The sequence below is a fragment of the Saccopteryx leptura genome, chromosome 1, assembly GCF_036850995.1.
Source record: "Saccopteryx leptura isolate mSacLep1 chromosome 1, mSacLep1_pri_phased_curated, whole genome shotgun sequence".
NCBI lineage: Eukaryota > Metazoa > Chordata > Mammalia > Chiroptera > Emballonuridae > Saccopteryx > Saccopteryx leptura.
The window spans coordinates 300751791-300778833 of record NC_089503.1 but is presented as its reverse complement, the minus strand read 5'-3'; the positions used below and the strand labels follow the sequence as shown (position 1 = coordinate 300778833).

General features: G+C 37.5%; 1 protein-coding gene across 1 annotated transcript in view; it reads left to right on the top strand.

Annotated features, from left to right (window-relative positions):
* The window catches only part of CFAP54 (cilia and flagella associated protein 54), a 322454-nt gene that overhangs the window by 27948 nt on the left and 267463 nt on the right, over positions 1–27043 (top strand). The window contains exons 6-15 of the mRNA XM_066357258.1: positions 1300–1443; positions 2071–2184; positions 2301–2402; positions 9719–9917; positions 11575–11756; positions 11844–12006; positions 13926–14011; positions 16336–16470; positions 17480–17630; positions 21322–21398. Coding sequence (XP_066213355.1) covers positions 1300–1443; positions 2071–2184; positions 2301–2402; positions 9719–9917; positions 11575–11756; positions 11844–12006; positions 13926–14011; positions 16336–16470; positions 17480–17630; positions 21322–21398 — 1353 coding nt within the window. The remainder of the gene's footprint in view (positions 1–1299; positions 1444–2070; positions 2185–2300; positions 2403–9718; positions 9918–11574; positions 11757–11843; positions 12007–13925; positions 14012–16335; positions 16471–17479; positions 17631–21321; positions 21399–27043) is intronic.

Genomic DNA, 27043 nt, shown 5'->3' with positions numbered 1-27043 from the left:
CAGACAGGCCAATAACAAGGATGACCTTTTCCTCATAATTCTGTTCCACATTATACCTTGAAAATAATTATACTGAAACTGAACTAGGCACCACTTATGGAGTGTGCCAGATACCAACCTAGCACACTGTCTACATTGTCTTCTTCTCCATAACAGCACTGTGGTGATGTGCCCAAATACCCACTTTAAAGATGAGAAGGTTATGGTCCAGAGAGGTAAAATGACACAGCTGGTAGGTGATCAATTTGGGACTGAAAACCAGGTCTATTTGATTCCAATCTTCAACAGTTTCTACTCAGTATCATTGGCCCCAGACTGTAAACCTTTTCCATTTTTCCTTTCTGGTTATATCAGCTTGTTTTCAAAATAATACTTGGTCCCAGGCCAGCTAATAACAATTGTATTGTGGGAAATAGCTCCTATATTGTTGTTGACAGTTGATATATACAGTGTGTCCGTAAAGTCATGGTGCACTTTTTACCGGTCACAGGAAAGCAACAAAAGAAGATAGAAATGTGAAATCTGCACCAAATAAAAGGAAAACTCTCCCAGTTTCATACCTATTCAGTGCAGTTTGATGTGGGCTCACGCACAGATTTTTTAGGGCTCCTTAGGTAGCTATCCCGTATAGCCTCTACAGACTCGTCACTGACTGGTGGCCTACCAGAACAGTGTTTCTCCACCAAACTGCCAGTTTCCTTTAACTGCTTATCCCACCGAGTAATGTTATTCCTATGTGGTGGCACTTTGTTATAAACGTGCCAATATTCACGTTGCACTTTGGTCACAGATTCGAATTTAGCGAGCCACAGAACACACTGAACTTTCCTCTGTACCGTCCACATCTCCACTGGCATGGCCGTGGGCTGCTCCACTGTATACATGGTGTTATGTCATCATCTGCGCATGCTCACATACTGCCACATCATCCTACAGAAACTGGGAGGGTTTTCCTTTTATTTGGTGCAGATTTCACATTTTTATTGTCTTTTGTTGCTTTCCTGTGACTGGTCAAAAGTGCACCATGACTTTACGGACACACTGTATTACTAAAAATGAGCTGAGTTCATAGGACTTTAGGAGCTAAGAGGGAAGACATTCTAAAACAGTTAACTTGAGATTTTGAGTTCTCTAAATTATTCTTTTACTTTTTAAATCCTCATGTTTCCTTGACCCGTTATTTTTGGTTTAAGTAGTCAGCAACATGTACTCGCAATTTATAATCTGATTATATTGAATGAAAATCATGATTATTGGCTTAAGATGAAAATATATTCAACTGTGTCCTTTCTTTCTCAGGGCTTGGAATATCTCTTGTGGGCCAGTGTGTGTATGGAATCCTCAGTCCCTCTCCTGTCTGTCAGGTACCTGACATGGAGAGCCACTCTTTACACTGCTGTCTGCCAGTGCTACTACGACGGCCAGGCTGGTATGCATGGGGAGGTATGCTACTTTCTAATTCTGAGGATTTCAATTATTTTAAAACACAACTTATCAGCATTTTCTTTTTTAGCTGCCTGGCAAGAAAAAGATATATAAACAAACAAAACCCAAAGAATTGCCATGAAGCAAAGACAAAAGTCCCAGGCTTAATCTGTAGAAATTTGCTTGGCTTCTAACCATGCTGTTATTATCTCTTATGCTTCTTTCTTCTCTGTTCACTTCCACCTTCTTTGCTGCTCTTCTGAATAAGATTTCTGACATCTTTCTCTCCTCATTGTATTTCTTTCCTTTCCTGTTTAGTCTTTTATTTTTAACATTCAATATTATTTTGTAATAGATGGGTACTGAAAAATACAGGCACCAGAATTGACTTTCTTATTTTTAAAAATCTTTTAATTCAAAAAGTTAGTATATCTGGCCATTTATTAACTTTAGATCTGCAGAATTTAGTGCTGCTTATAGGAAATGATAGACTGGACAGCTACTGAGTTATAGAGTCAATATCAGCCCAGCTGAATTCATCAATTAAATTCAAAATCGGTGAGAATAAAACATACTGCTTTGATACATTTTAAATCACTATAGTCTTCCTTACTATGAATTACATTTTATTTTAACTGCATATAGATGTTTGCTCGGCGTGCGTTAGCTAAAATTGAGGAGCTAAGGCAACTGGAATCGATAAGCTCCTCACAACCATCGGAAGAATCCAGAAGATATTATAGAGAGGCCACAATAAAGGTATACAAATTTCATGAGATAACAGAAATTTACTGCATTCTGTAGTTGATTAAATACTTCGTATTAGTAGTTACATTCCCTTGTTGCTTCATATATAATTCTTCTTTTGGGGGCAGATGGCAGTGATGATCTTCAAAAGAGGAGTATATGAATCTAGAAGAAAAAACAAAAGTTTCTTTAGACCAAAGATAAGAGCTAACCTAAGGGAAGTACAAACTGTAAGTCTAAGAAAGTCTTCTCTATTTCAGACTCACTTTTGTGGTATATTGGTGTTTTCCCTCTGTATCTTTTAAGCCTGCTCACTATATATTTAACCCTGTGTATGGCCAGTAGCCACGGTCACAGCAGCCTGGCCCATGCAGGTTTGCATTGGATTCAGACAGTCGGTAAAGAAACAACAAAGCCAAAAACTGATGGGCCACCATCTTTAATCCTAGCTTGCACCCGGCGGGCAAGTAAAAACACACACTGGGCTCCAAAACCCACTCACATTCAGTGCTCACAGAGCTACTGACTTATCCGAGTTTCCTAGAATCAAAGGTTTCTAGCTCACCAGACTTATTCACCTCTGTTCCCCATCTCCTTCCTTCTCCCTGCACAAACTCTGCACAAACTGGCTTCTCACTCAACACTCCGCCATCTTGGCTGCTTCTCCTGGCCTCCTCCACGTGGCCTCTCTCCCCTCTCCTCTCAGCTCTCTCCTCTAATGATAATCTCAGGAACCGAGAGAGCAAGTTCCTGTTCTGCCCCCATTTTATAGTGTAGATTCATAACCTTTAATCCAATATATGAAGTAGGGAAATTTCTAATACAAAGTCACTTATCTGGGGCATGATGGGATTGCACCACCCCACATCAAAACGGGTGGGAAAGGCTTAATCCTAAAACCAAGCCCCAGGCTACAAGGATTCTGCCTGCCCACAGCCCACCCCCAACACACATTAATATCACCTGGGCAACGGCCTCCACGTGGGCAGCGCCATCTTTAACAAAGTGAGCATAATACATTTTATCTGCCCAACACCCTGCATCTTATTTTCAGCACTGATAGATAAAATGGCTACTCAGCCACCATTTTTCTTAAGAACAATGTAGGCCTGAAGGAGGGAGAAGGACTTGCCTACTCAGTAATCCAGCTCAGACCTCCCTTGTCGCTGGATGCTGATAAGGGACGATTGGATCAGGGTGCAGACAATTTTGAGGACCTGTGGTACCACTCCCAACCACAAACAGAAGAAGTTATCTTGCAGCTGCCTTTGCCCAAGGCCCTTTGACAAATGCATATAACTCCTGTCCTATCCCTCCCTTGGGGCTGACATCCTCTGTTGATCTCCACCCGCCTGCACCCAGGCATTTTTAAAATAAATTTTCCTCTTGGAACACCCTAGCCTCCTGTTTTTGGTTCAGCCTGCAGTTTCTGCCTTTCAAGCACCAAAGGCAAATAGAGAAGAATGCCTTCCCAGTTTGGACACGACCTCATTTCATCCCTTTCTCAAAGCTTTCATACCTTCACACAATCCCAGTTTTGTAACTAAAGGGCAAGAGGCTGAAGAAGATCCTGAGAAAGGTTCGAATGCACAGACCTCTGAGTGGTTCGCAGAGGCTCTGTGTGACTGCTTGGTGTTAGCTTAGAAGCGTGGAGGTTGGAGAGAAGGCAGCGGCACCTTTTCCTGTCTGCTTCAGGTTTCATCTTTGGTTAGGAACTAGGTCATAGTGTAGCAACAAACAACCCCCATAGCTTGGTGGCTTCAAACAACCATTTATTTCCCACTGGAGTCAAGTTATTACAGTTATCAGGGAGCTCTGCTCATGACTGCTGCTCAGAGCCAGACTGAGGCAGTCCTCATTTTGTAAATTGCTGGTTTTTCTGTCCTAGGGGATATGAGAGAGCTCTGGAGGCTCGCCCTCAGGCAGCAGCATGGAGCAGCAGTGCCCAGCATGGAGCTGGTGGCAGTCTCTTCTTTCCACCCATCTAAACTTGTCATGCAGCCCTTTCAGCTGCAAACGTATTGAGCAAACAGTGTTAAGGGATCTGGGACCTAGTTATGCCTGGTGGGGTCCTCTGCCTTTTCTCCCTCTTGCCTTTCCCTTCTCCTACTGTCTTCCCTTTGCCTCCCTGAATCTCAGGATTCCTGAAGGCCAGTTCCATATTTCTTTTAAGCCTTCTGTCAGTAAAATAAGTTTGTAAATATGATATATATGTTTGCTCACTTATAGTTTGCATTGGGTGTGGGAGACACGCTGTAAGCTGGCAAAGTCATTATAGCCTAGGGCTTAGTTTTAAGACTAAGCCATTCTCGCCTTTTTAATACTAAGATCTTTTTAAAACTAAGCTTTTCCGCACACCCTTGACTGTTGCATGATGTGGGGTGGTGCGCTCTTATGAGGAATCCCATTAATGCCTCAGATAAGTGACTTTGTATCAGAGACTTCACAGACTTCCTTATTTGTCTATTGGCTTAAAGGTTTTGATTTCTACACTATAAAATGGGGCAGACCAGGGTCTCACTCTCTCTTGGTTCCTGAAATTAGCATTGCATAGGAGAGGCAGCTAAGATGGCAGAGTGCTGAAGGAGAAGCCAGTTTGTGCAGAGAGAAGGAGATGGGGAACAGAGGTGAATAAGGCTGGTGAGGTAGAAACCTTTGATTCTAGGAAACTCAGATAAGTCAGTGGCTTTGGGAGCCCTGAATGGAAAGGAAAGTGTTTTCCCACTGTGTGTATTTCTTGCTTGCTGGGGGCAAGCTAGGATTAAAGCTAATGGCCCACCAGTTCTTGGCTCTGTTGTTTCATTACCGTCTGTTTGAATCAAATGCGAACCTGCATGGGCCAGGCAGCTGTGATGGTGGCCACAGCTCCTGGCTTAACACTTTCCCTGACTGTTTCAGCAGTTGTAAACTCTCTTCTGTGAGCTCCTTTGTGGGGACGGAACCTGGAATTGAGGGGGAAGAAGATGAGAGTTTTGACAAAATAGTGGTAGAACCTCAAGGCCTGGAAGGGGTTTTAGAAACATGGGGTTTTAAAGTACTTGCCTATTACAGATGGGGAAAATAAATCCCAGAGTATTTCAATTACTGGCCCCAGGTCACAGAGTCAGCTGTGGGCAGCACTGGGGCCAGAACCCAGGTCTAGTCGAGTGCTTTCCCATTATACAACGACTGCTCTTCTCTCTCTCTCTCTCTCTTTTAATTTTAGTGAGAAGAGGGGAGACAGAGAGACAGACTCGCACATGTGCCCTGACTGGGATCCACCCAGCAAGCCAACTAGGGGAGCGATGCTCTGCCCATCTGGGGCCCTTGCTCTGTTGCAACCAGAGCCATTTTTTAGCTCTTGAGGCGGAGGCCATGGAACCATCCTCAGCGCCCATGGCTCTATCCAATTGAGCCATGGCTGTGGGAAGGGGAGGGAGAGAGAGAGAGACTGGGGAGGGGTGGAGAAGCAGATGGTTGCTTCTCCTCCAAGCTCTGACCAGGAATCAAACCCCGGGGCATCCACACAGCAGGCTGATACTATACCACTGTGCCAACCATTCAGGACCTACTACTCTTCTTTTAACTCATTTCTTCCTATAACATTGGAGAGTAATTATCTCTTTTAAAAATTTTAAATAAATCAATATCTAAATCTAGATATTATTTGGACATTGTGGCTATCTATTGCTACTTAGTGTGACTATGATATATTTATATTAACAACTGAGCTCAGAAGTATATTTCATACTGTGCTTTTAAATCACAGTCCTTAACAACCAATAATGTTTAATTGGTAGGGGTGATAACTTGCCAAATTATAGATAATTTCATGAATGAGCTGTTGAACTGACTACATCTGGTATTGTTAAGTAGTAATACTACTGTGTTTGTAAGAGAGCAGGGGTCAATTTTTATTTCACTAACACCTTTTTTCTCTGAGCAAACCAAATTTAACTATTCAAAGCTGTAAGATGGTCATTAATTAGCATATTATGAGGACTTGATTTATAATTATCCTGGTATAAAAATTAAATATAATTTCAAAGAAAAATGTTTAAAATTCCAGGTAACATTACATTAAAAATAATTTATTTCTGGTTTCCTTTAAGATAGTTATTATATGGAAAGTTCTGGTGGTATGTCTTTTTAGGAAAAAGTTATAATTGTTTAGTGGGTAGTTTTTTTATGTTTATTTTTTGTTTCTTTTTGTTTATTTGTTTAGTGGGTAGTTTTTACAGAGAATAGTCAATATAACCCTTTTGATAAAGTCATGGTATATTACCTTGACTTAGTTTGCAGAATGTCCTGTTTTATATGTATGAAATAATTTTATTATGTTTTCTATAAAAGAAAGTAATTTCAATATGCATTACATTTATTTTGTAAAACATTTTTAAGGTTTTTTTTTTTTTTTTTTTTCATTTTTCCGAAGCTGGAAATGGGGAGGCAGTCAGACAGACTCCCGCATGCGCCTGACCGGGATCCACCCGGCATGCCCACCAGGGGGCAATGCCCCGCCCCTCTGGGGCCGCTCTGCTGTGTCTAGAGCCATTCTAGTGCCCGAGGCAGAGGCCACAGAGCCATCCCCAGCGCGCCCGGGCCATCTTGGCTCCAATGGAGCCTTGCTGTGGGAGGGGAAGAGAGAGACAGAGAGGAAGGAGAGGGGGAGGGGTGGAGAAGCAGATGGGCGCTTCTCCTGTGTGCCCTGCCCGGAAATCGAACCTGGGACTCCTGCACGTCAGGCCGATGCTCTACCGCTGAGCCAACCGGCCAGGGCCACATTTTTAAGTTTTTAAGTCAGATTTTAACTCACAGTAAATCATTTTAACTTTCAAAGGATTCTTTTAAAGGACTACTAATTTAGACTCCTAATGATTGACTCTTTAGTGATTCATTCAATAAATATTTTTAAAGTACCTGCTATGACAAATTACATAATAAATAAAATAATTATAGTATGTCATTAGTATTAAGGGGAAAGTAATGGTAGTGATTAAATGGTTTACATGTAAAGCTGTTAGAATGTTCCTGGCATATAGTAGGTTCTCAGTAAATATTAGCTATTGCTATTATTTATTTTTCACTCATTTATTTTATAACCATATATTGACCACTTACAGTTGTTTCACCTGTGGTGGGATATAGAAAATATGAAGTCACAGTTCTTTCTTTTTGCATGGCTTGAGCAATGAGCAGGACTTGACCAGACAGGAAAGAGGGGAAAACACTCTAAGGATCAGAACATGGTCATAGCTTAGAACAGGGGTCCCCAAACTTTTTACACAGGGGGCCAGTTCACTGTCCCTCAGACTGTTGGAGGGCCAGACTATAAAAAAAATATGAACAAATCCCTGTGCACATTGCACATATCTTATTTTAAAGTAAAAAAACAAAACGGGAACAAATACAATATTTAAAATAAAGAACGAGTAAATTTAAATCAACAAACTGACCAATATTTCAATGGGAACTATGCTCCTCTCACTGACCACCAATGAAAGAGGTGCCCCTTCTGGAAGTGCGGTGGGGGCCAGATAAATGGCCTCAGGGGGCCACATGCGGCCTGCGGGCCGTAGTTTGGGGACCCCTGGCTTAGAAGTAGGAGGAAGCAAATTCACTGGAGTAAGAAACTGAACTTGACTGGGGTAGGTGTACTATGTTGGGGAGTTAATGTAATGCATCTTATGGAGTAAATGTCATGGAAATAATAGTATTTAGGAGTGGAACAGACTTAGTTTCTTATTTGTCCTGACATTTTTAAAGATGATTTAATATACCTTATGCAGTATATGTACCAGAATTTGTCTAGTATAAATATTTTTATTACTATTACTTTAGTTGTTTCCAGTTCTTTACTATTATAAATATTGATAGTATTTATACAGATAACAATGTGGCAATTGCCAAGTGGGAGGGGCAAGTGGGGGGGGAGGGTATGGGGGAATAAGTGGTGATGGACATAGACTTGACATGGGGGGTGAACACACAATGGTATACAGATGTGTTGTGGAATTGTGTACCTGAACCTGCATAATTTTGTTAACTAATATCACCCCAATAAATTCAACTGAAATAAATAAATAGGTATATAACTAAATATTGATATAACCAACACCTTCAAATATATATAATGTTTTCTTTTTTTTGTTTCCTGTATAAGATTCAAGGTGTAGGACTGAATCAAAGGATATACTTTTATTTCTCTTGATGTATATTGCCAAATTAATTTCCAAAATGGGTTTCCAGGGTGATAACCTACATATACTAATTTTGCCACTAGCTATTATCATTTTGATATTATTGTTATTTTTTTATAATTCAATTTTAATAAAATGGCTTGTTTTAACTTTAGTTTTTTGAATTTAACTTTTTTTTATATTTGTGTTTACACTTTTTTTTGGTAAATTAACTTTCAGTCTTTGAAAGATAATCTTAACTTTCTACTAGAGACTTAATTTTTGAAATATATATGAATGAACTCATTGTTTTTATTATATTTACATTAATATTTTGTTTGTCATGCTTGACGTTCCATTTTTTATTGCTTTGACTTTAAATCATTTTTACAGATCTTTTAAATATTTATATTTTGAAATCCTTTACATGGTATTATTCTATATGAATAAATATTTTCTGATAAATATTCTATTCTGCTTTTTGCTAGTGTTCCTATGATATTTTAGAAAACAAGTTCACTGTAATCTATTTGGGTTTTATCCTGCTTTTGTTTTTGTCTTTCTGACTTTTCCCCAAGAAGAGGAAAGTAGAAAATGGGGAAAATGAAAGTTATGTTCTAACTGAACACAGATTCTAGGAAAGCCAACTAGAGCTATCTTTCTAATTTCCTGGTACTCTAAATACACAGAACAGGTAATTTGTCAGAGAGTAGAGCACAGAGGCACACCATCTGCAAGAGGTGAAATCATTCTGGGCTGATGCAATGCAGAATGGCTAGGAGTTCACACTGGGCTCCAACAGTCAGTAGCTTATTAGTATACAGCTGGTCAACTCTTCTTTAGAGTTAACTAACACAAGACAAGTTATGTATACTATAAAATATTGTTTTAAATTTTGGTTTGAGGATCCTGCATTAGAATTTCCTGCAGTGTTTATTAAGAATGTTGCACACAGGTTTACTGATGTGGAGATGTGGTCTGTGAATCTAAAAAGCACTCCTGGGAGCTTCTTAGGCAACCAAACTTTGAGTATCAGTTCTTAAAGACTGTGATTAAGGATACCACAAAGCAGATGGAGATTGATGCTATCCTAATAATAGTAATAAACAGCCTTTTTTTTGCTGCCTTGGAAATGCAAACATATCAAGAAATAACAAAGTCTTTGATGTAATGGCAACATGACATAAATCTTAATGGAATCCAAATAACACCACAAGAAATGAAAAATCGAAATAGCAGCCATTTCATTAATAGATCAACCACTCTCTCTTTTAGCATTAGTTTAGCATGTTTTACTTATCCTTGCTGAACAATAAGGATGAAAGTTCTTTAATATGAAGACATTATAGAACTTTAAAAAATTGAACTGTATTTTTTTTTAATTACAGTTGCCATGGCCACGTACCATCACAGAACGGTTGTTGGATGAGATGTTTGATAGTACTTCCTCTCGGTTCCTGGCTGTCTTGGAAGCTCTTTCTGATTCAAGTAGACGAACACTACAAACTATATCTGCTACTACAGATGAAGTAGAAATCCGTGATGTTGTCTCAGAACTGTTTTTAGCAGGAAGAGAACTTTTACTAAGTAAATAAGTTGCTAAGATAATATTTCAGTGTAGAACAGGAGTATGTGAAGTTTTTAGCATTGTAGTCTACATATCTAATTTTTATTATCTTGAATTCAGAAAACTTGCTAACTTCAATTGGTAGTTCAAATTAATTTATTAGATTTTCTTTTGGAGTTTTTATATATACAACCATCTGTGAATAATGACAATTGTATTTCTTTCTAATTCTTAAAATTTTTATTTCTTTTTTTCATACATCTGTTGACTTATTGCCCTGGGTGGGCTCTCCAATAAAGCATGGAATGAAAGTGGTAACAGCAGCAGACATCCCATCTCATTTGTGATCTCTAATGAGAAGCTTTCAACATTTTACCATTAATTTTTATGTTTGCTAAGTGTTTTTTTAAATATACTCTTTTTGCAGACTAAGGAGTTTGGTTTTATTCTTGGTTTACTAAGAGTTTTATTTGTTTTTAACCCTGAATAGTTAACCTTGAATAGTTGTTTCAAGGTGTTTGTGCTTTTAATTTTCTTTGGTGATGGGCTTACCTTCCGCTGCTTTGAAACATCTGCTGAGTTGGTGACAGTGTCCTCCTGGAAGGAGGGGTGAAAGGCCCCGACCTTAGCTTGTGCACTTCTAAGTGAGCTTGCACGTGTGTGTGTGTGTGTGTGTGTGTGTGTGTACTTGCATGTGTGTGTCCATGTAAAGGCGGCTGGCTGGAGGGAAAGCCTCTATGCTATAGTTTGGACTCATCTTCACATGGAAAATACAAGATCTCAGATGAGAATTCCCCAGACTTCCTTCACCCAAACCTGAAAATTTATCTTCATGTGCAACTGTCCTTTCCACTGTCTCCTATTAAAATGGAAGGGATGTTTCTTCTCTTCCTCTTTAGTTCTTTAAACCTGATCTCTCTGAACTGACCCTTCATGTCCTCTTTCAACTTCCTCCCTGAATTTCTTCCTCTTGCTATAGTCAGATTTATTGAAAGATTGTCTATTTTCATTGCTCCCACCCCTGCCCAATTTTTCTTCTTACTTGTTTATAAGCAGTCTTCTGTCCCCAGCGCCCTACTGAGAATTACACGCCGACCTCCTCATTGTTCAGTGCCAGGGTCACTTTTCAGTGCTTTCCTCCATCTTTCCCTGTAGTGTTTGTGCTCTTGACTACTGCTTTCTCTCTACATATTCTTCTTTGCTGCCTTTCCTCCTTCTGCCTTTCTCTTACGTGTTGGTGTTCCTTACTCTTCTGTTCTAAGCAGCTGTACATTGCCTGTGGCTGATCTCATCATTTACAGCAGATAAATAGTGAGGACTGTAAAAACTATATTCCTATTTTGGGTCTCTTTTTTGAGCTTTTGGTCTATAACATCTAGCTGCCTATTTAGTTATTCCTTGCTAATTCTCTTTATTTGACATTCCATGAGTCGTCTTCCCCGATTGCTCTCGTACCCTAAGCCTTGGGCCCAATGCCCTTCCAGTTTGTCCCCACAGCACTCTGAATCTGCCCACTAAGATTCCTTGTTCCCCCCACTCTACAGTATAAGCTCTGTGAGGGTCTGGATTGTGTTTCTTTTCCATTTTTTTCCCCCAGTGCTCAGCAGTGTCTGATGGTTAATATTTAGTAACTATTTCTTTGCATGAATAACCCTTAAACTCTCGTTCCTTTCCTAGTGTCAAGTAACACTGTGGATGGAATGCTTGGTTTTCCAAATACATTTCTTCTGCAACTTATTATGGAAAGAAAAGATGTTATTTCTATGGATGCTGCTGTGAAATTTATAAAGTTAGCTTTTACTTACGAGGAATGGAGTTTATTTGAATCTGCAGCTGGGTACCTTATTGATTTTCTCCAGGTAATATGTGCAAAATCATTAATTTGTGTTTATATTGTTAAGATGACATTGAATTACTAATTAACTTGTGGGATATATGTCTCTTAGAGACAGGATGATCCAGAGTCAAAGAAAGCAGAGAAGGATTTAATTCTTCTTATTGCAATAGAACCTCTAATCAACGTAAAGAAAAACAAAGGTTTGATCCTTCCTTTGGAAAATTACAAAGAAGGACAGTCAACTTTTTATGTTAAAAAAATCACATTTAATGGTGAGTATTTATTTGCCTTTTTTTGAAAAATTAAGGTAATTTTATCTGAGAAAACACGTTCCTTATAAGTGAGGTGAGAGACTGTTTAAGGCAGCAGGAACAGGAAGTACAAAGGTCCTGGGCTGAGAGTATGCTTGGCTGTTGAAGGGCAAGGAAGGATGCATGTGTGGCTGGCAGGCACTGGTGGTGCTTCGGGAACCTGAGAATGTGAAGGAGCTGAGGTTGGGACATAGCAGGGTGCCAGACCTTGCAGGATTCTAGGCCTTGTAGTGATGGTAGATTTTATTCTGAATGGTTTTGAGTAGCAGAAGGAGGTTCTACTTAGCTGTTGCCTTGTTGGTAGATGAGAGACCAGCAGGGCCGTAAATCAAAAGCCATTTGTTTTCTCTGGTAAGGAAAGATTTGGTGGTCTTCACATTCCAGCAGGAAGAGTTTTCCATGTTAGCACTTTTTAAGGCTTAAAAATTATTGTTTATATAATTGAAAGCCTGTGGCCTCTTTTTTAGACCAATGAAAATGATTTAATTCCATGTTTTTATGACTTAACATGTTTTTAAGGAATTGTATGTCTGCTCAATTGTAGTAAATAGTTTGTACCAAGTAATGGTACATCTTTTTCCTAGTGGTTTCTTTTTTTTTTTTTTACAGAGACAGAGAGTCAGAGAGAGGGATAGACAGGGACAGACAGACAGGAACAGAGAGATGAGAAGCATCAATCATTAGTTTCTCGTTACACATTGCGACACCTTAGTTGTTCATTGATTGCTTTCTAATATGTGCCTTGACCGCGGGCCTTCAGCAGACCAAGTGACCCTTTGCTTAAGCCAGTGACCTTGGGTCTAAGCTGGTGAACTTTGCTCAAACCAAATGAGCTCACGCTCAAGCTGGTGACCTCAGGGTCTTGAACCTGGGTCCTCGGCATCCCAGTCCGACGCTCTATGCTCTGCACCACTGCCTGGTCAGGCCCTAGTGGTTTCTGAATATATATTTTGGTGACAGAAATAGAGGCAGAGAGAGGGACAGACAGGAAGGGAGAGAGATGAGAAGCATCAATTCTTAGTTGCAGCTCCTTAGTTTCCTTAGTTGTTCATTGATCACTTTCTCATATGTGCCTTGACTGGGGGTGGGGGGCGGGGGGGGGCTACAGCTGAGCCAGTGACCCCTTGCTCAAGACAGTGACCTTGGGCTCAAGTCAGCAACCTTGGGCTTCAATCCAGTGACCCATGGGGTCATGTCTATAATCCCATGCTCAAGCCAGGGACTCTGTGCTCAAGCCGGTGACCTTGGGGTTTTGGACCTGGGTCCCCGTCATCCCAGTCTGATGCTCTATCCACTGCGCCACCGCCTGGTCAGGCATGAATAGATATTTTTTAAAACAAATTTTTATTGATTGATTATAGAGAGAGAGGGAGGGAGATTTAGTTGCTTCACTTTAGTTGTTCATTGAATGCTTCTTGTATGTGCCTTGACTGGGCAACCCTGGGGTTTCCAATCAGCAGCCTCAGCATTCCAGGTCAACACTTTATCCACTTGCCACCACAGGTCAGGGTGAATACTTTTGTTATTTTTATTTCTATTTTATTTCTTTTGTTATTTTTATATTCTATTTTATTTCTATTTTTATATTTTATAGATGTTTTAATATTACAAGCCTCTTCACTACCATTTTGGACATAGTTGGCATATATTTTATAGATTCATGATAATAACAAAAACAACAATAATAATAATCCATTTTAATTGAACTAGAGCCCACTTTGATTAGTTTTCACATAGAAGCATCTAAAGTATCTTATTGACATTATATTTGCCCAGGTATCATTTATGTCATTTTTGTTGAATTTCTATGTTTCTTTGCTTTTCTATTTGAAATGTTATAATTGATTTTAATTTTATTTTCCTTGACTTTATGAATTGAGATTCTTCCACGAAGACTTATGCATATTCAGAAGATATTTTCCAGTTAGCAGCAACCTTGTATTCCTGTGTCTGCACCTGTCCCCAGGTGAAATAGCTATTTCAATAAATTTTTAATAGTATCAGAGGAGGCTATTGTACCTAATTTAAAGTCAGATTTAAAATATCATAAGAATTGAACATTTTCAAAATTCTATATATTTTAAATCTTTAGAATAAAAGATTGAGTTATAAGGATATAATTTATAATTTTAAGTCTCTTTTTATTGTTATCATTTTGGGTGTCAATCTGTTTCCTTTTGGGAAATTTTTGGCTACCTTGACTTCTAATAATAAAGGAAATGAGGCAGAGGTTATAATGAAGTTAATATTCTTAATGGAATACTGCTTTTCAGTCCATCAGTATAAAGCCTGGTCATGATTTGAATTACTTTGTACACAATGGCCAGTATTTATAAATGACCTGTTTGTGGGTATGAATGTTTAAATAAAATGAGTACTGTTTTTAAAAATGAATTGCAGGGATCTCAGGCCTTCTCTGGGGTTCCTTGGGAGCCCAGATTTGGGCAGGGATACCCTAACCTGCTTTATTAGTTTTTGTTAGTTGAGAGTCTGATGAAATTTTATTTGATAATTTGATTTTGCTGTTATAAAAAAGTTTGAAAACCACACTTATAGAGCATTATATTAACTTTTGTTCATGTAAGTGAAACACAGTGAGAGACTTGAGAAATTCTGCTGTTATAAGTATTTTCTATTTCTCTTGGGTTTTTAGATTATGTTATAACCTGAGATAGGTATTTAATTTTTGAAAGAAGGATATTTGCTAGCATATATAATGATTGATTACTGAGAGAGCCAAACCAAAAAAATCTTAATCAAGGCTGAAAAGAGCAAGGAATTTTCACCTGTCTGCTTTTTATTTATTTTATTTTATTTTCAGGGCACATACCTTTATTAGGGTTCACATACAGAGTACCCATCTTAAAAAGAAATCATGGACATTTAGTTCAGTTCAGTTCAATTTAATAAACATTTATTGATCTCTATTATGTTCCCAAACAGTGCATTAAGGTGCTACCTATATAAATTAAATCTTAGAGCTGCCCCAAAGGAGCTCAGTTTCATATGTTTTAATCATAAACTCATTGTCTTTCTAGTTTGGATGTAGTAACTTTACATTTCTTTGAAAAAAGCCAAGTAACAGATTTGACTGGTGATGTACTAATTTCAGGTCATCTATTGATACCCAGTTGTGATATTCTTTTAATTTCTTCATGTGTCTTTTCCCTGGTCTATATTTTTTCCCACCTCTCATTCCCTATCCTCTTATTTTCCTTATATTATAATTCTAGAAATATTCTTTATTATGATAATATAAGAATTAAGACATATATATATGTAAACATTTCAAATTTGGTTTACATACTTGCCTAAAAATGTTTGGGACTTCTTTTTAGAGAGACAGAAGTGGCCTAGAGCATTTGTTAAGACTGAGGTCTTTGGAGGTAGACTGTATGGGTTTGAATCCCAGCTCTGTTACTTTCTATTTTTTTCATCTTGGTAGAAAACAATGAATCTTCTGTGCTTCAGCTTGCCCATTTATAAAGTAGGAATGATAGTAGAGTGGGAATGAGGAGATAGTGTGCACTTCATAGGCTGTTATAGGACTGAATGATTTGGTATGTGTCTTAGTCTGTTCAGGATGGTATACCAAAAATGTCATAGACTGGATGGCTCAAACAACAAACACTTATTTATTTTTTATGATTATGGAGGCTGAGGAATCCAAGATGAAGGCACCAGCAGATTTGGTGTCTGGTGAGGACTCACCTTCTGGTTTACAGATGGCCGTCTTCTTGCTATGTCCTCACTTAGTGAAAATAGTCTGAGGCCCTGAAGTCCCTTTTTATAAGGGCACTATTCCCATCTGTAAGGGCTTCACCCTCATTCCTCATTACCTCCTGAAGGCTCCATGTTCCAATGTGATCACATTGGGAGTTAGAATTTCAACATAAAATTTGAAGACACAAACATTCAGTCCATTGCAGTACATATAAAGTACTTACATGTTGCCTGGTACACATTTAAATGTTGTCTAGCTATATATCTTATTATTCTTTTTTTTTTTTTTCATTGTGGCACTTTAGTTGTTCATTGATTGCTTTCTCATATGTCCCTTGACTGTGTAGCTACAGCAGAGTGAGTGACCCCTTGCTCAAGCCAGCGACTTTGGGTCCAAGCTGGTGAACTTTTGCTCAAACCAGATGAGCCCGCTCTCAAGCTGGCGACCTCGGGGTCTCAAACCTGGCTCCTCCACATCCCAGTCCGACGCTCTATCCACTGCACCACCGCCTGGTCAGGCTATATCTTATTATTCTTAACAATATATTTTATCACTTTTATTTTCAGAATGTCCAGCCTGATAAAGAAATTGTGGTGGATATTATAATGTTCTTATGGCAGAGATGCAAATCAGGAATTCAGCGGATCAGCATGTCTAACAATGATTACGCAAAATTCACTCAGAAAATCAGTACTAATAAAGTATTCATTTTTGTTTCCTTTCACATGTTTTTTATTGCTAATTTAAATTGTGATATTTAAATTGTCTCTGTTTATCAGCCTGTATAACTACCATTAAAAAAATTGCTGTGCGAGCTTTTCTTTTGTGTTCCCAGTACTTCTGGCCCAATTTAGTTCTGGGGAGTGGGGAGGTGTTTCAGGTTTCTAAGGGAGGAATGAGTATAGTGTGTCTAAGGTCAAAGGAGCTTAGATAAATTTATTAAGAAGGTTAATATTAGAAAATACAAATAAGGAGTTTCAGGGTTTTTTCCTGCAATAATGTATTTAGACTAAATAAAGAGCTATTTCATAGGAAGGAAAAAACTAAGCAGGTGAATATTATAACCTGGATATTTAGGAGAAAATATTTTAGTAATAACAGTCTCTTGTGAGTCTGAGGCCTCCTGAGATTAGCTACATTAGGATACATGGGCATGATTTTATCATGTACTCTGATGAAGTGATGCTGTGGATGTGTACATTTGTTTTTTCATTGTAGCTCCCAAGGTGTGATGGCTTATTCTTTGTGAGCTTTAGGGATATAGACATGAAAGACAGTGTCCACGTCACCTGGCAGGGAACCTGAAACACCTGCTTTCCTCTTACTATTTTGGAGGACTTTGATAATCAACATAAGAGCTCCTTTTTTGGAAAAATAATTTTGAGGATAATTGTCACGATATATAAAAACAGCATGATAAATTGTCCATTATGGCTATAGATATGCAGACCATAAGCTTAAGTGAATCTTCTTTATAAATTTACATACACACATTGATTATTAAATATAATCTTACTAGGATTGTTGACCTTTATATTATTTATATGATATAATTTATAAGATGCACTAATAAGGAGGGAGTACCTGTATAACATTTTCATATAATTAGCAGATGATGATCTCAAAGAAGTACTAAGTTTTGAACAGTGTGATTCTTTCTACAAGGTAATATACTTTAATATGATTTTGCTGTATATTTTATCTTTTTAGTGGATTTATCTTCTGTGGCAGATAAATGAAGTCATTCACTGCTATAAAATGGAAGACATTGATATTGTGGTGGTGGCAGAGGTTGCATTGCAATTAAGTGAAATATTGGAATCTTTAGGAGACCCGAGAAGAGAATTTAAAGATTCTCTAGGTAAAATATCGAATAAAATGGATGAGCTTATATATTATGTATGTATATACACACATGAATATATAAATATAAATTGGAATACAGAATAACTTTTGTTAATGGAAACTAGGCCTATCAATATTGTGCTTCATTGATGATTTATAATCAGAGATAGAAATAACATAGGTTTAAACAAGTGGATGTTAAAAATAGGTTATATGCCGTATAAATCAATGACAGACGAAACTCTGTCTTGTACTATATTTCCATTCTCCATTCCTGATCATTCCCCTACTCACCTCTTCCTCTTTTTTCTTTATTTCCATTCTTTTCTCCTTTTATTCCCTTTTATACTTCCTCCTCTTCCATTTCCTGATAGAGTGTATGTTTCTTGAAGGAAGAAGTATTAGTCACCATTGTGTTCTTGGCGCCTGTCCTCTGTTGTTGAGCATGGCTTTGCAAACGGAGTTTTAGAATCATAGTTTTCAAGCTTTGATCAGTATCAGTATCACCTGGAAACTTATTGCAACTATATGGCCCAGACCTTCCTATTCCACTTCAACTGGCTTGGAGTTTTCTAGTCTTTATTAACTCACCAGGTGATTTTGATATGCATTAAAGTTTGAGAACCACTGGTTAGAGTTGTATAGCTATCTAACACAACCAATGGCCTGAAGTCATATTTTTGAAATGTCCTGTATTTAAATGCTTATTCCTTTTCAAAACCTTTTATTATACAGACTTATAAATATAGAGAGATTAAATAAATCACCATGTAGGCATGATCCATACTAATAATTATCAACATTGTGTCAATCTATTTCATCTCTCACTGCAACACTTTCTTTTTTCCTTAAGTGTTTTAAAGAAGATATGTCATTTCACCAGCAAATATCTACACATATGTGTGTACACACATATATGTATACATATATAGTGTGTGTGTCTCTCTGTCTGTTGGTCTAACATTTTTCTTATAAAACCACAATGCTATTATTATTATAACCTATATCAGTGGTCCCCAACCTTTTTTTGGGCCACGGACCGGTTTAATGTCAGAAAATATTTTCACGGACTGGCCTTTAGGGTGGGCCGAATAAATGTATCACGTGACCAAGACAAGTGTCACGAGTGAGTCTTAGATGGACATAACAGAGGGAATCTGGTCATTTTTTAAAAATAAAACATCGTTCAGACTTAAATATAAATAAACGGAAATAATGTAAGTTATTTATTATTTCTCTGCGTACTGGTACCAAATGGCCCATGGACCGGTACCAGTCCGCAGCCCGGGGTTTGAGGACCACTGCCTTATATGATTTGTGAAAATTCCTGTTCCTGATTGTAATAAAAATATTTTAAGTTGGTTTGTTTCAGTCAAAACCCAAACAAGTCCACAGATTTTATTTTCTTTTTAAGTATGTTCAATATCTCTTTCTAATTTTTAACCATTTCTCCTCTCCTCACTCCTTCTCCAGGCTATTTGGTTTTTGAAGAAATTGAGTCATTACATTACCCTGTAAGATTTCATATGTTCTGGATTTGCTATTTGCATTTTTGTGATATCAAATAACTTGTTTCTCTATATGGTATTTAGGTCTAGAGGCTTACTTAGTTAGGTTCAAGTGATAAATTGTCAAAATGAATTCTTGCCAATATCTTATTTTTTTTGGCAAGATACTTTATATGTGGTGCTGTTCATTCTAATTGCATTGAATCAAGAAGCATATAATGTCTGATTGTCTCACTTTATTGTGTTGTAATAATTTATCAGCGAGTTCAAGTGTTGTAGTAAGTCTGACCTTTTTCCGAGATTAGTTTCCCCAGAAGTAGATTCTGAGACAAAGTGGATTCTGAGCAAAAGTAGATTCTTGGGTGAGTGAAGTAGTTTACTTGGGATATTATTCAGGGAAGCATGGAGTGGAGAAGTAAGAAGGAAGCCAATATGAAATACGATAAGTTACAGAGAGGACTAGGTGAGGCCAGGGTCTATTCCCATGAGGGGCTGTTAGGCGATTGTATAGAACATGCCTCAGAGAGCTGGGAGGTCAGGGTATGTACACAAATTTTATGTCAGTGTCCAAAGGCCACTGGAGGGAGTGCAGGTGAGAAGCCAGAAGGGGCTTCAGACTGCTATTATTCCTTCTTTGTGTTTATCGCATTGAATTCTTCAATGAAGAACTTCATTATTTATTTGGTTACTTTAGTTACTTTTGATTATGTGGACATGATATTTGCTAAATATTTTATAGAAATAATTTGAGACTTTAGATGATCTTATCTCTTTCCAAAGAAGATTGGTATCTGCTTTTACTAGATACATGAAGGCACTGCTACTCCAGGATCCACTATTCCAAGTTTGAGAGGTTAATATAATTTGAAGCTGAGATGTGTACTCTCTTTGAAGACCTATTTTTAGTTTACCTTAACTCCTAGGATGCAGCCCCTTCTGGCCTCTCACCCTCAGTGGGTCCTGGATAGTAATCTTTGTTGCTTTAGCCGGTCAAGGCTGTCAAAAGTAGCACTCAGCTTCTCAGCTCCCGTCCCAGAGCTGATGAAAGCCCCCAGTGGGAAAGTATCTCTGATGCAGTTCCGTACTTCCAGGGCCCGCCTCCCAAGATGCAGGTGATGCTCCTTTCCCAGGGTCTGGTTCTACAGCGGTTTTTCATTATCTTCTTGGCTTACAAATGAAACAAAACTGTACCTTCTAGTTTTTCTATTTGTCCTTAGCCAGGAGAATTTTTCCAGATTACCTCTTACTGGAGGCAAAAGGCCTAATGATTACCTTTAAAAAAAATCTTTTTTCAATTTTATTGTTTTGTTCACTAGTTACTTTTGTGAGGCTATTATTTTCTTATGTTTTATACTCTGTTTTTTTGTTAAGATATTTTATTTCTAAAGAACTAATGAATATTAGTGCACAATCCATTTATGAACTTGAAAACTTCTACATTTATGCAATGAAGGGTTGTCCCCATTTAGATACATAAATTGTTATAACTTTTCTGGCTGTATTATTCTCATCACCTTATTGGCACATAAAACATAAAAGTACAAGTAATTCTTGCATATTAATTATGGCAATCTGCTTCATAATGTTTTCAGGCTATTAACTAATACATTGTTTAGTTTAAATTATTAGATAAAAATAGGAAACTAGTATTGTCATATAAATATTTATAATTTATATTGTTCTCATTCAAACCAGCCTTCTCTGATATATGTCTAAGTTCATAAGGCTTCTACACTGTTATTTTCTGAATGTTTTTAAATGAACTTTATGGAAGAAAACCAATTTCTTTACCCCAATTTTACCTTGTTGATCATCAGGGGTCTTGACTTGGTTTGTTGTGTTGCAAGATACTCTCATATTAACTTATATAAAGAAAAAAATTAATTTAGTTGAAGAAATGATTTGTTAATCAACTTCTAAAATATTGCATCATTTCTAAAATTACAGGCAATTAAAAAGATAAGCACTTTGGCAAACCTTTTTTTATGATGTGATTCACCTTTTATTTTTCTCCTTTCCTCCTTTTTAAAATTTTATTTCTGAGTCCTTCTTTCCCCTTGTTTCTTCTTTTTTCCTTCCCTCTCTTCCTCCTCTTCCTACTTTTCCACATTTTTCTCCTCATTCTCTTGATTCTCTTCCCTCCCTTCCTCTCTTCCTCTTCCTCCTGCTTTCTCTTTCTCTCTCTGTCTCTCTTTTCAGAAGCATCTTTAAGTAAAGGGGCCAGTGAATACCTTGGAACTCCTGAAGGGGGCTCAGAAATTCTTCCAATATTAAAGGTATTGCAATAATATTTTTAAGAATACAGTTAAAAACATGAATTTTAATTCTCAATTGCTGTTAAATTTTTAAATTTTAAAAATAATTTTGAGTATTTAAAATTTGAGAATTTATGGTTTCTACATACATTTAGAACAACCGGGATGTTTTTCTACCTTTTGCTTTTGCTTTAGAAAAATATTCAGTCAGCTTTAAAAATAAGCTAAAGTGCCTTAAAGGTATTTATAGTTACATTACTATTGCTATTTTAAATATGTTGTGATTCATAGACTTACAGAGCAGAGATATCCTACTCAGCATATGCTTCTGACAAATGAAATGAATTATTACCCATTTAAAATGCACTTAGCAGTCCCTGCACATGACAAATTCTTAGTGAGTCTTAGTTTAAACGAACAAAGGAGATAGGGGAGGTAAATGACCATTTCTCTTCTTGATTATGCTTTTCTTATAATATTTGAATTATTTTTATACATCAGGAATTGTGTTGTTCTATAGAAGTGAATGGAACTCTAGGGAACTGCTTTATATATGTAATAAACATTCATTTATTTATAGGCAGGAACTAAAATAGCATTTTATAAATTCCTATGTGATGCTAGTATTATGCTTTAGAAAAGGATGCCATAGTCAAGTAACTCTGGGTGGCTTTGGATTAAAAATAATGGATTCTTACTGTAAGACTTCTCAGATGCATTAATTCACCCGTGAGTACTGTGGTTCTCCAAGAAGGAGATATAAGATCCCATATGTTCCATTATTTGAGGATAACACCCGTTCTATACTCTATAGAATACCTACTTAGGACATGAGCTACAGTTAAGAATACTTTTTCAGATAGGAAGCCAGTGATTTAAATTTTGGTTTTCCCGATTAATTTTAAAAACTATTATTTTAAAATTATAAGTGTTTTATTAACATTAGAGGATATTTCAAGTTATAAAAATGAAGAAATAAATGTAATTTCACTATAGACCTAAATATTATCTTTAAAAATATTATTTCCTAGTGTTTTTCACTTCTCTTTATTAGTCTTTTTAAAAATATAATAGCCTTCTAGCCCTGGCTGGTTGGCTCAGCAGTAGAGCGTTGGACTGGCATGTGGATGTCCTGGGTTCGATTCCTGGCAAGGGCACACAGGAGAAGTGACCATCTGCTTCTCCAACCTTTCCCCCCTCCCTCCTCCTTTCTCTCTATCTCTCTCTTTGTCTCCTGCAGCCAAAGCTCCACTGGAGCAAAGTTGGGCCCGGGCACTGAGGATGGCTCCATGGCCTCTGCCTCAGGCCTTAGAATGGCTCCAATTGTAGCAGAGCAATGCTCCAGAGGGGCGCATGCGGGAGTCTGTCTGTCTGTGCCCCCCCCCCCCGCCCCTGTTTCTCACTTTGGAAAAATACAAAAAAAAGTATAATAGCCTTCTGATGTTTTTCTTAACATTATTTTATTAATGCTTTTCCTGTTGCTAAATGTTAATCCTTATGATTCCTATATTTTCTCTGAGAAATTGATTTGAAAGATATGACATAAAATTATAAAGACTATTATAAAGAAGACCCATTTCCCCAACTACCAGCTTAAGGAAACAAAATATTACTAGTATTATTACAGTTGAAACTCAAATCCTTTACTAACCCCTCCTGATCATACCTCTCTGTATTGCCCCTTTCAGGAATAACTCCTGTTCTAAATATAATTGTTATAAATTCCAGGCATTTTAGTATTCCACTTTTATTGTATATGTGTATGTTCTTGGGCAATAGAGATTATTGTTTTAAAATTTATTTAGGTAGGTCATACAGTGTGTGTTCTTTTGCACCTTGCTTTTTAAAACTCATTGTTGTGTTTGTGAGATTCACTCAAATTGACCTGTGTAGTCACAGTATTCATTTTCACTACTATATCCAACTTGCTCAAAGTCACGTGGTAAATGGATTTGAACGTAGATGCATTGTCTTTATAGTCCAGGCATCCAGCCATTATGCTATGTTGATTCTTGAAATTATAAAGGTATCTTTAGGATATTTGTAATAAAAGATGTTTTTCTAATGCACAAACAATACACGCCCTAAGAAACTGGATACCAGTCAAAGGTGAAAGCAGGAGGTCATGCTGAAACTACTTTCTCAAATGAATGCTCATCTTCTATAGGTTTCAGGCAATGCAATTTTTGACTTTGTTATGCTGTATTATGTCTTCTGAGGAGAGCTAGAGTTAAAAAACCTTAAAAACAGAGAATGTTTGAACTGAATAAGAGATTGAGGAGGCATGGTAACTGTTTTCCAATGGTTATTTTCAGGGATTACTTAGAGTGCTTGCCAAATATGTAGCAGCCTGTTTTCCATTCTAGATGTATTGAATCATGATTTCAGGTGTGAGGTTCTTAAAAGTTCTTAATTCAAGTATGTGCCTCTTAAAAGTTCCTCAGGTAGATACATAGGATACAAGGCTTTGAGAACCACTGGCTTAATGGAATTCTGAAAGTGCAAGGTTTGGGCTTGTGATGGAAAAATTTCTGGCAGCCAACACCACTAAATGAAATGGGTATCTTAGAAGGTGGCAGTTGTCCAACAGCAACATCAACAACAACAAAAACTGAACATCGCTTATGAACTATTGTCGTTATTTAAATGAGAAAAATGTGCCCTTTCTTGAGATGATTTATTGTCACCTGATGGAAAATTGTCAAATAAATATACAAGTCTGATGACAACAATATAAATAAATAGCATCCCCTAAAATTGTGCAATACACAACCTTCCCAGCTATAGTGGGGCATAGGGTAGATGCAGTAGAGCTGATTCACTGGTATGGTCTAAGGACACAGCAGTTAGTGTTGGGAGACCTGGAGTTGAATCCTGACTCTGATAATGACTGCTTATTGATCTTGAATAAATAATTTCACCTGTTTTAATGTTAGTATCCTTATCTGTAAAGTTACAACAGCACCTAGATACTGTGGGTACTGTTCAAATGATACCATTTAAACAAGATATTGGTAACATTGTGGAAAATAGTACCTGGCATACGGTAGCTGTTCAGTTTTTCTCTCAGGTTTCATACAGAGCACTGAATCTTAACCTAGGGTCTCAGACCCATGTGGAGGGTAGTGGAGAGGGGAGAAGGAGTGGGAATTTATTGTAAGGACAGTCAAAAATTCATATGCTCACCTAGCAGAGTCTGTAGGTAAGATAAATGATGTATCTTGCATATATGCATGGAACTATTTAAAAAAATATGAGGTGCTATTGTGATTACATAAAATATTAGTTGAGAGTTATACTGAATATGTAACAGCTATTTTTCAACAAATGGATTATAAAATTATGAAAACTAATGGGTATCTACCTCATAGGACTATGAAAATTTAAAAATGAATCCATGTGCAGCATTAATGCCTAGAACATATTTTAATGAAATGTTAGCTGTGATGATGAAGAAAATGATAATAAAGAGGGTGGTGGTGGTGATGATGATAGAATGTGTGTGTGTGGGGGGGTCTTTGAAGTTTTTTGGTGTTAAAAAGGTATTCTTAGAGACTTCAGTTTCTGGAAAAGCAGCAGACTAGATGATTGGAAAACCCTCTTGCTACAAAACACCTAGAAATTTTGGACAGAATCAAACAAATATTCTTAAGTATATTGCAGAGTTCAGTAGAAAGTAAGGTAGACCCCAGGGGCCAAAATAGAAAGGGGAAGTGAAAACCAGAATGCAGGTTTATGAGTAGATGCTACAGTAGGTTGATGAGCTCAGTTATGAAGACCCTTAGGTAACAGCCATCCAGGGACCAGAGATAAGGCCTGGGCGTGTGAGAGATGAAGGCTTGGAATGAGACTCACACATCAAGTTAAAACCTACAAAAGATTACATCCTAGGGAAAGGTGGAGTAGGAAAAATGTCTGGCTCTTTTTATAGGGAGGTATCTCAGTGGGTGTTGAGAAGAGGAGTAGATGAGAGAAAGTCTCTTTAATGACATAATATTGGCCTTGCCCTTGAGTAGGTCTGTTATTTGAAATTACACTATTTGAGTTGCTCAAAAATTCCCTGAGCCTGTGTTTCTTTTCTTTTTGATTATTAATTCTTTTTAGTGGGTGCACACAATTGTAGTTCACGTGCTGGTTTTACAATCTTATCCCTCAGCATAACTTTGTTTGTTACATAAAATATAATAATTATAATAATTGCAACATTCATTCTTATTTGAGTCAGATTTCTATAAAAAAAAATGTTGTAGATAATGTTTCCATCTCTTGAATTTAATCTCTCTTGTGAGTCTGTGATTTTTAAAAAATTTTCCATTGATTTGAGAGAGAGAGAGAGAGAGAGAGAGAGGAGCATCAACTCTTTGTTTCACTTGGGTGCACTCATTGATTGCTTCTCATACATGCTCTGACTGGAGATTGAACCCGTGACCTCTGGCACACTGGGTCGATGCTTTATACACTGAGTCATCCAGCCAGGGCAGAGACTGTGATTCTTATATCTCCACTCAAGAGGGGAAGAAAAGTATGTATGATATATCTTGAATGGATACATGTAACCAAATTGTGTATATTCTAGGAATGCAAGGTTGATTTAACATTAGAAAACCTATAATGTAATATACCACATTAGCAGATGAAAGGGAATAAACTATGACCACCTCAATAGATAAAGAGATACAACAAGAGCATTTGACAAAATTCAACAACAGTCTTTTTAAAAGATAACTCTTAACAAGTTTGGAATAGAGCTAACACATCCCATAAAGGGTATCATCTGAAGACCTTTAATAAATACAGTCTTATTTATTTATTTATTTATTTATTTTTTGTGACAGAGACAGAGTCAGAGAGAGAGACAGATAAGGACAGATAGACAGGAAGGGAGATGAGAAGCATCAGTTCTTTGTTGTGGTACCTTAGTTGTTCATTGATTGCTTTCTCATATGTGCCTTGACTGAGGGGCTACAGCAGACCCAGTGACCCCTTGCTCAAGCCAGTGACCTTGGGCTCAAGCTGGTGAGCCTTGCTCAAACCAGATGAGCCCGCACTCAAGCTGGAGACCTTGAGGTTTCAAACCTGGGTCCTCCGTGTCCCAGTCCAATGCTCTATCCTCTGTGCAACTTCATGGTCAGGCAGTAGAGGTAGTCTCTATTTTTTTTAAATTTTTATTGATTTTAATTTATTGTGTTTACCTAGTTTCAAGTATCCCACCAAATATATCTCCCTCCCTACCCGTGTGTTCCCTTCGACACTTCCTCTTGCCCTGTCTCCCCAACACCTTCCCCCCTTCCCTCCAGGATTTTGCTGTCTTGCTCTCTATTACGCTATGTTATCTATATATAATTTCACTAATCTCTTTCCCTTCTCTGATCCCATCCTCTCATCCCCTTTCCCTCTGACCGCTTTTCCTCTGGTCCCTTTGATCTCACCTCTGCCTCTATTTCATTATTCAGTTCACATTGTTCATTAGATTCCTCAAATGAGTGAGGTCATATGATATTTTTTTTCTCTGCCTAGCTTATTTCAGTTAGCATAACAGTTTCCAGTTTGTCCATGTTGTCGCAAAAGGTAAGATTTCCTTCTTTTTCATGACCACGTAGTATTCCATTGTGTATATGTACCACCCCATTTTAATCCACTCGTCCACTGATGGACACTTGGGCTGT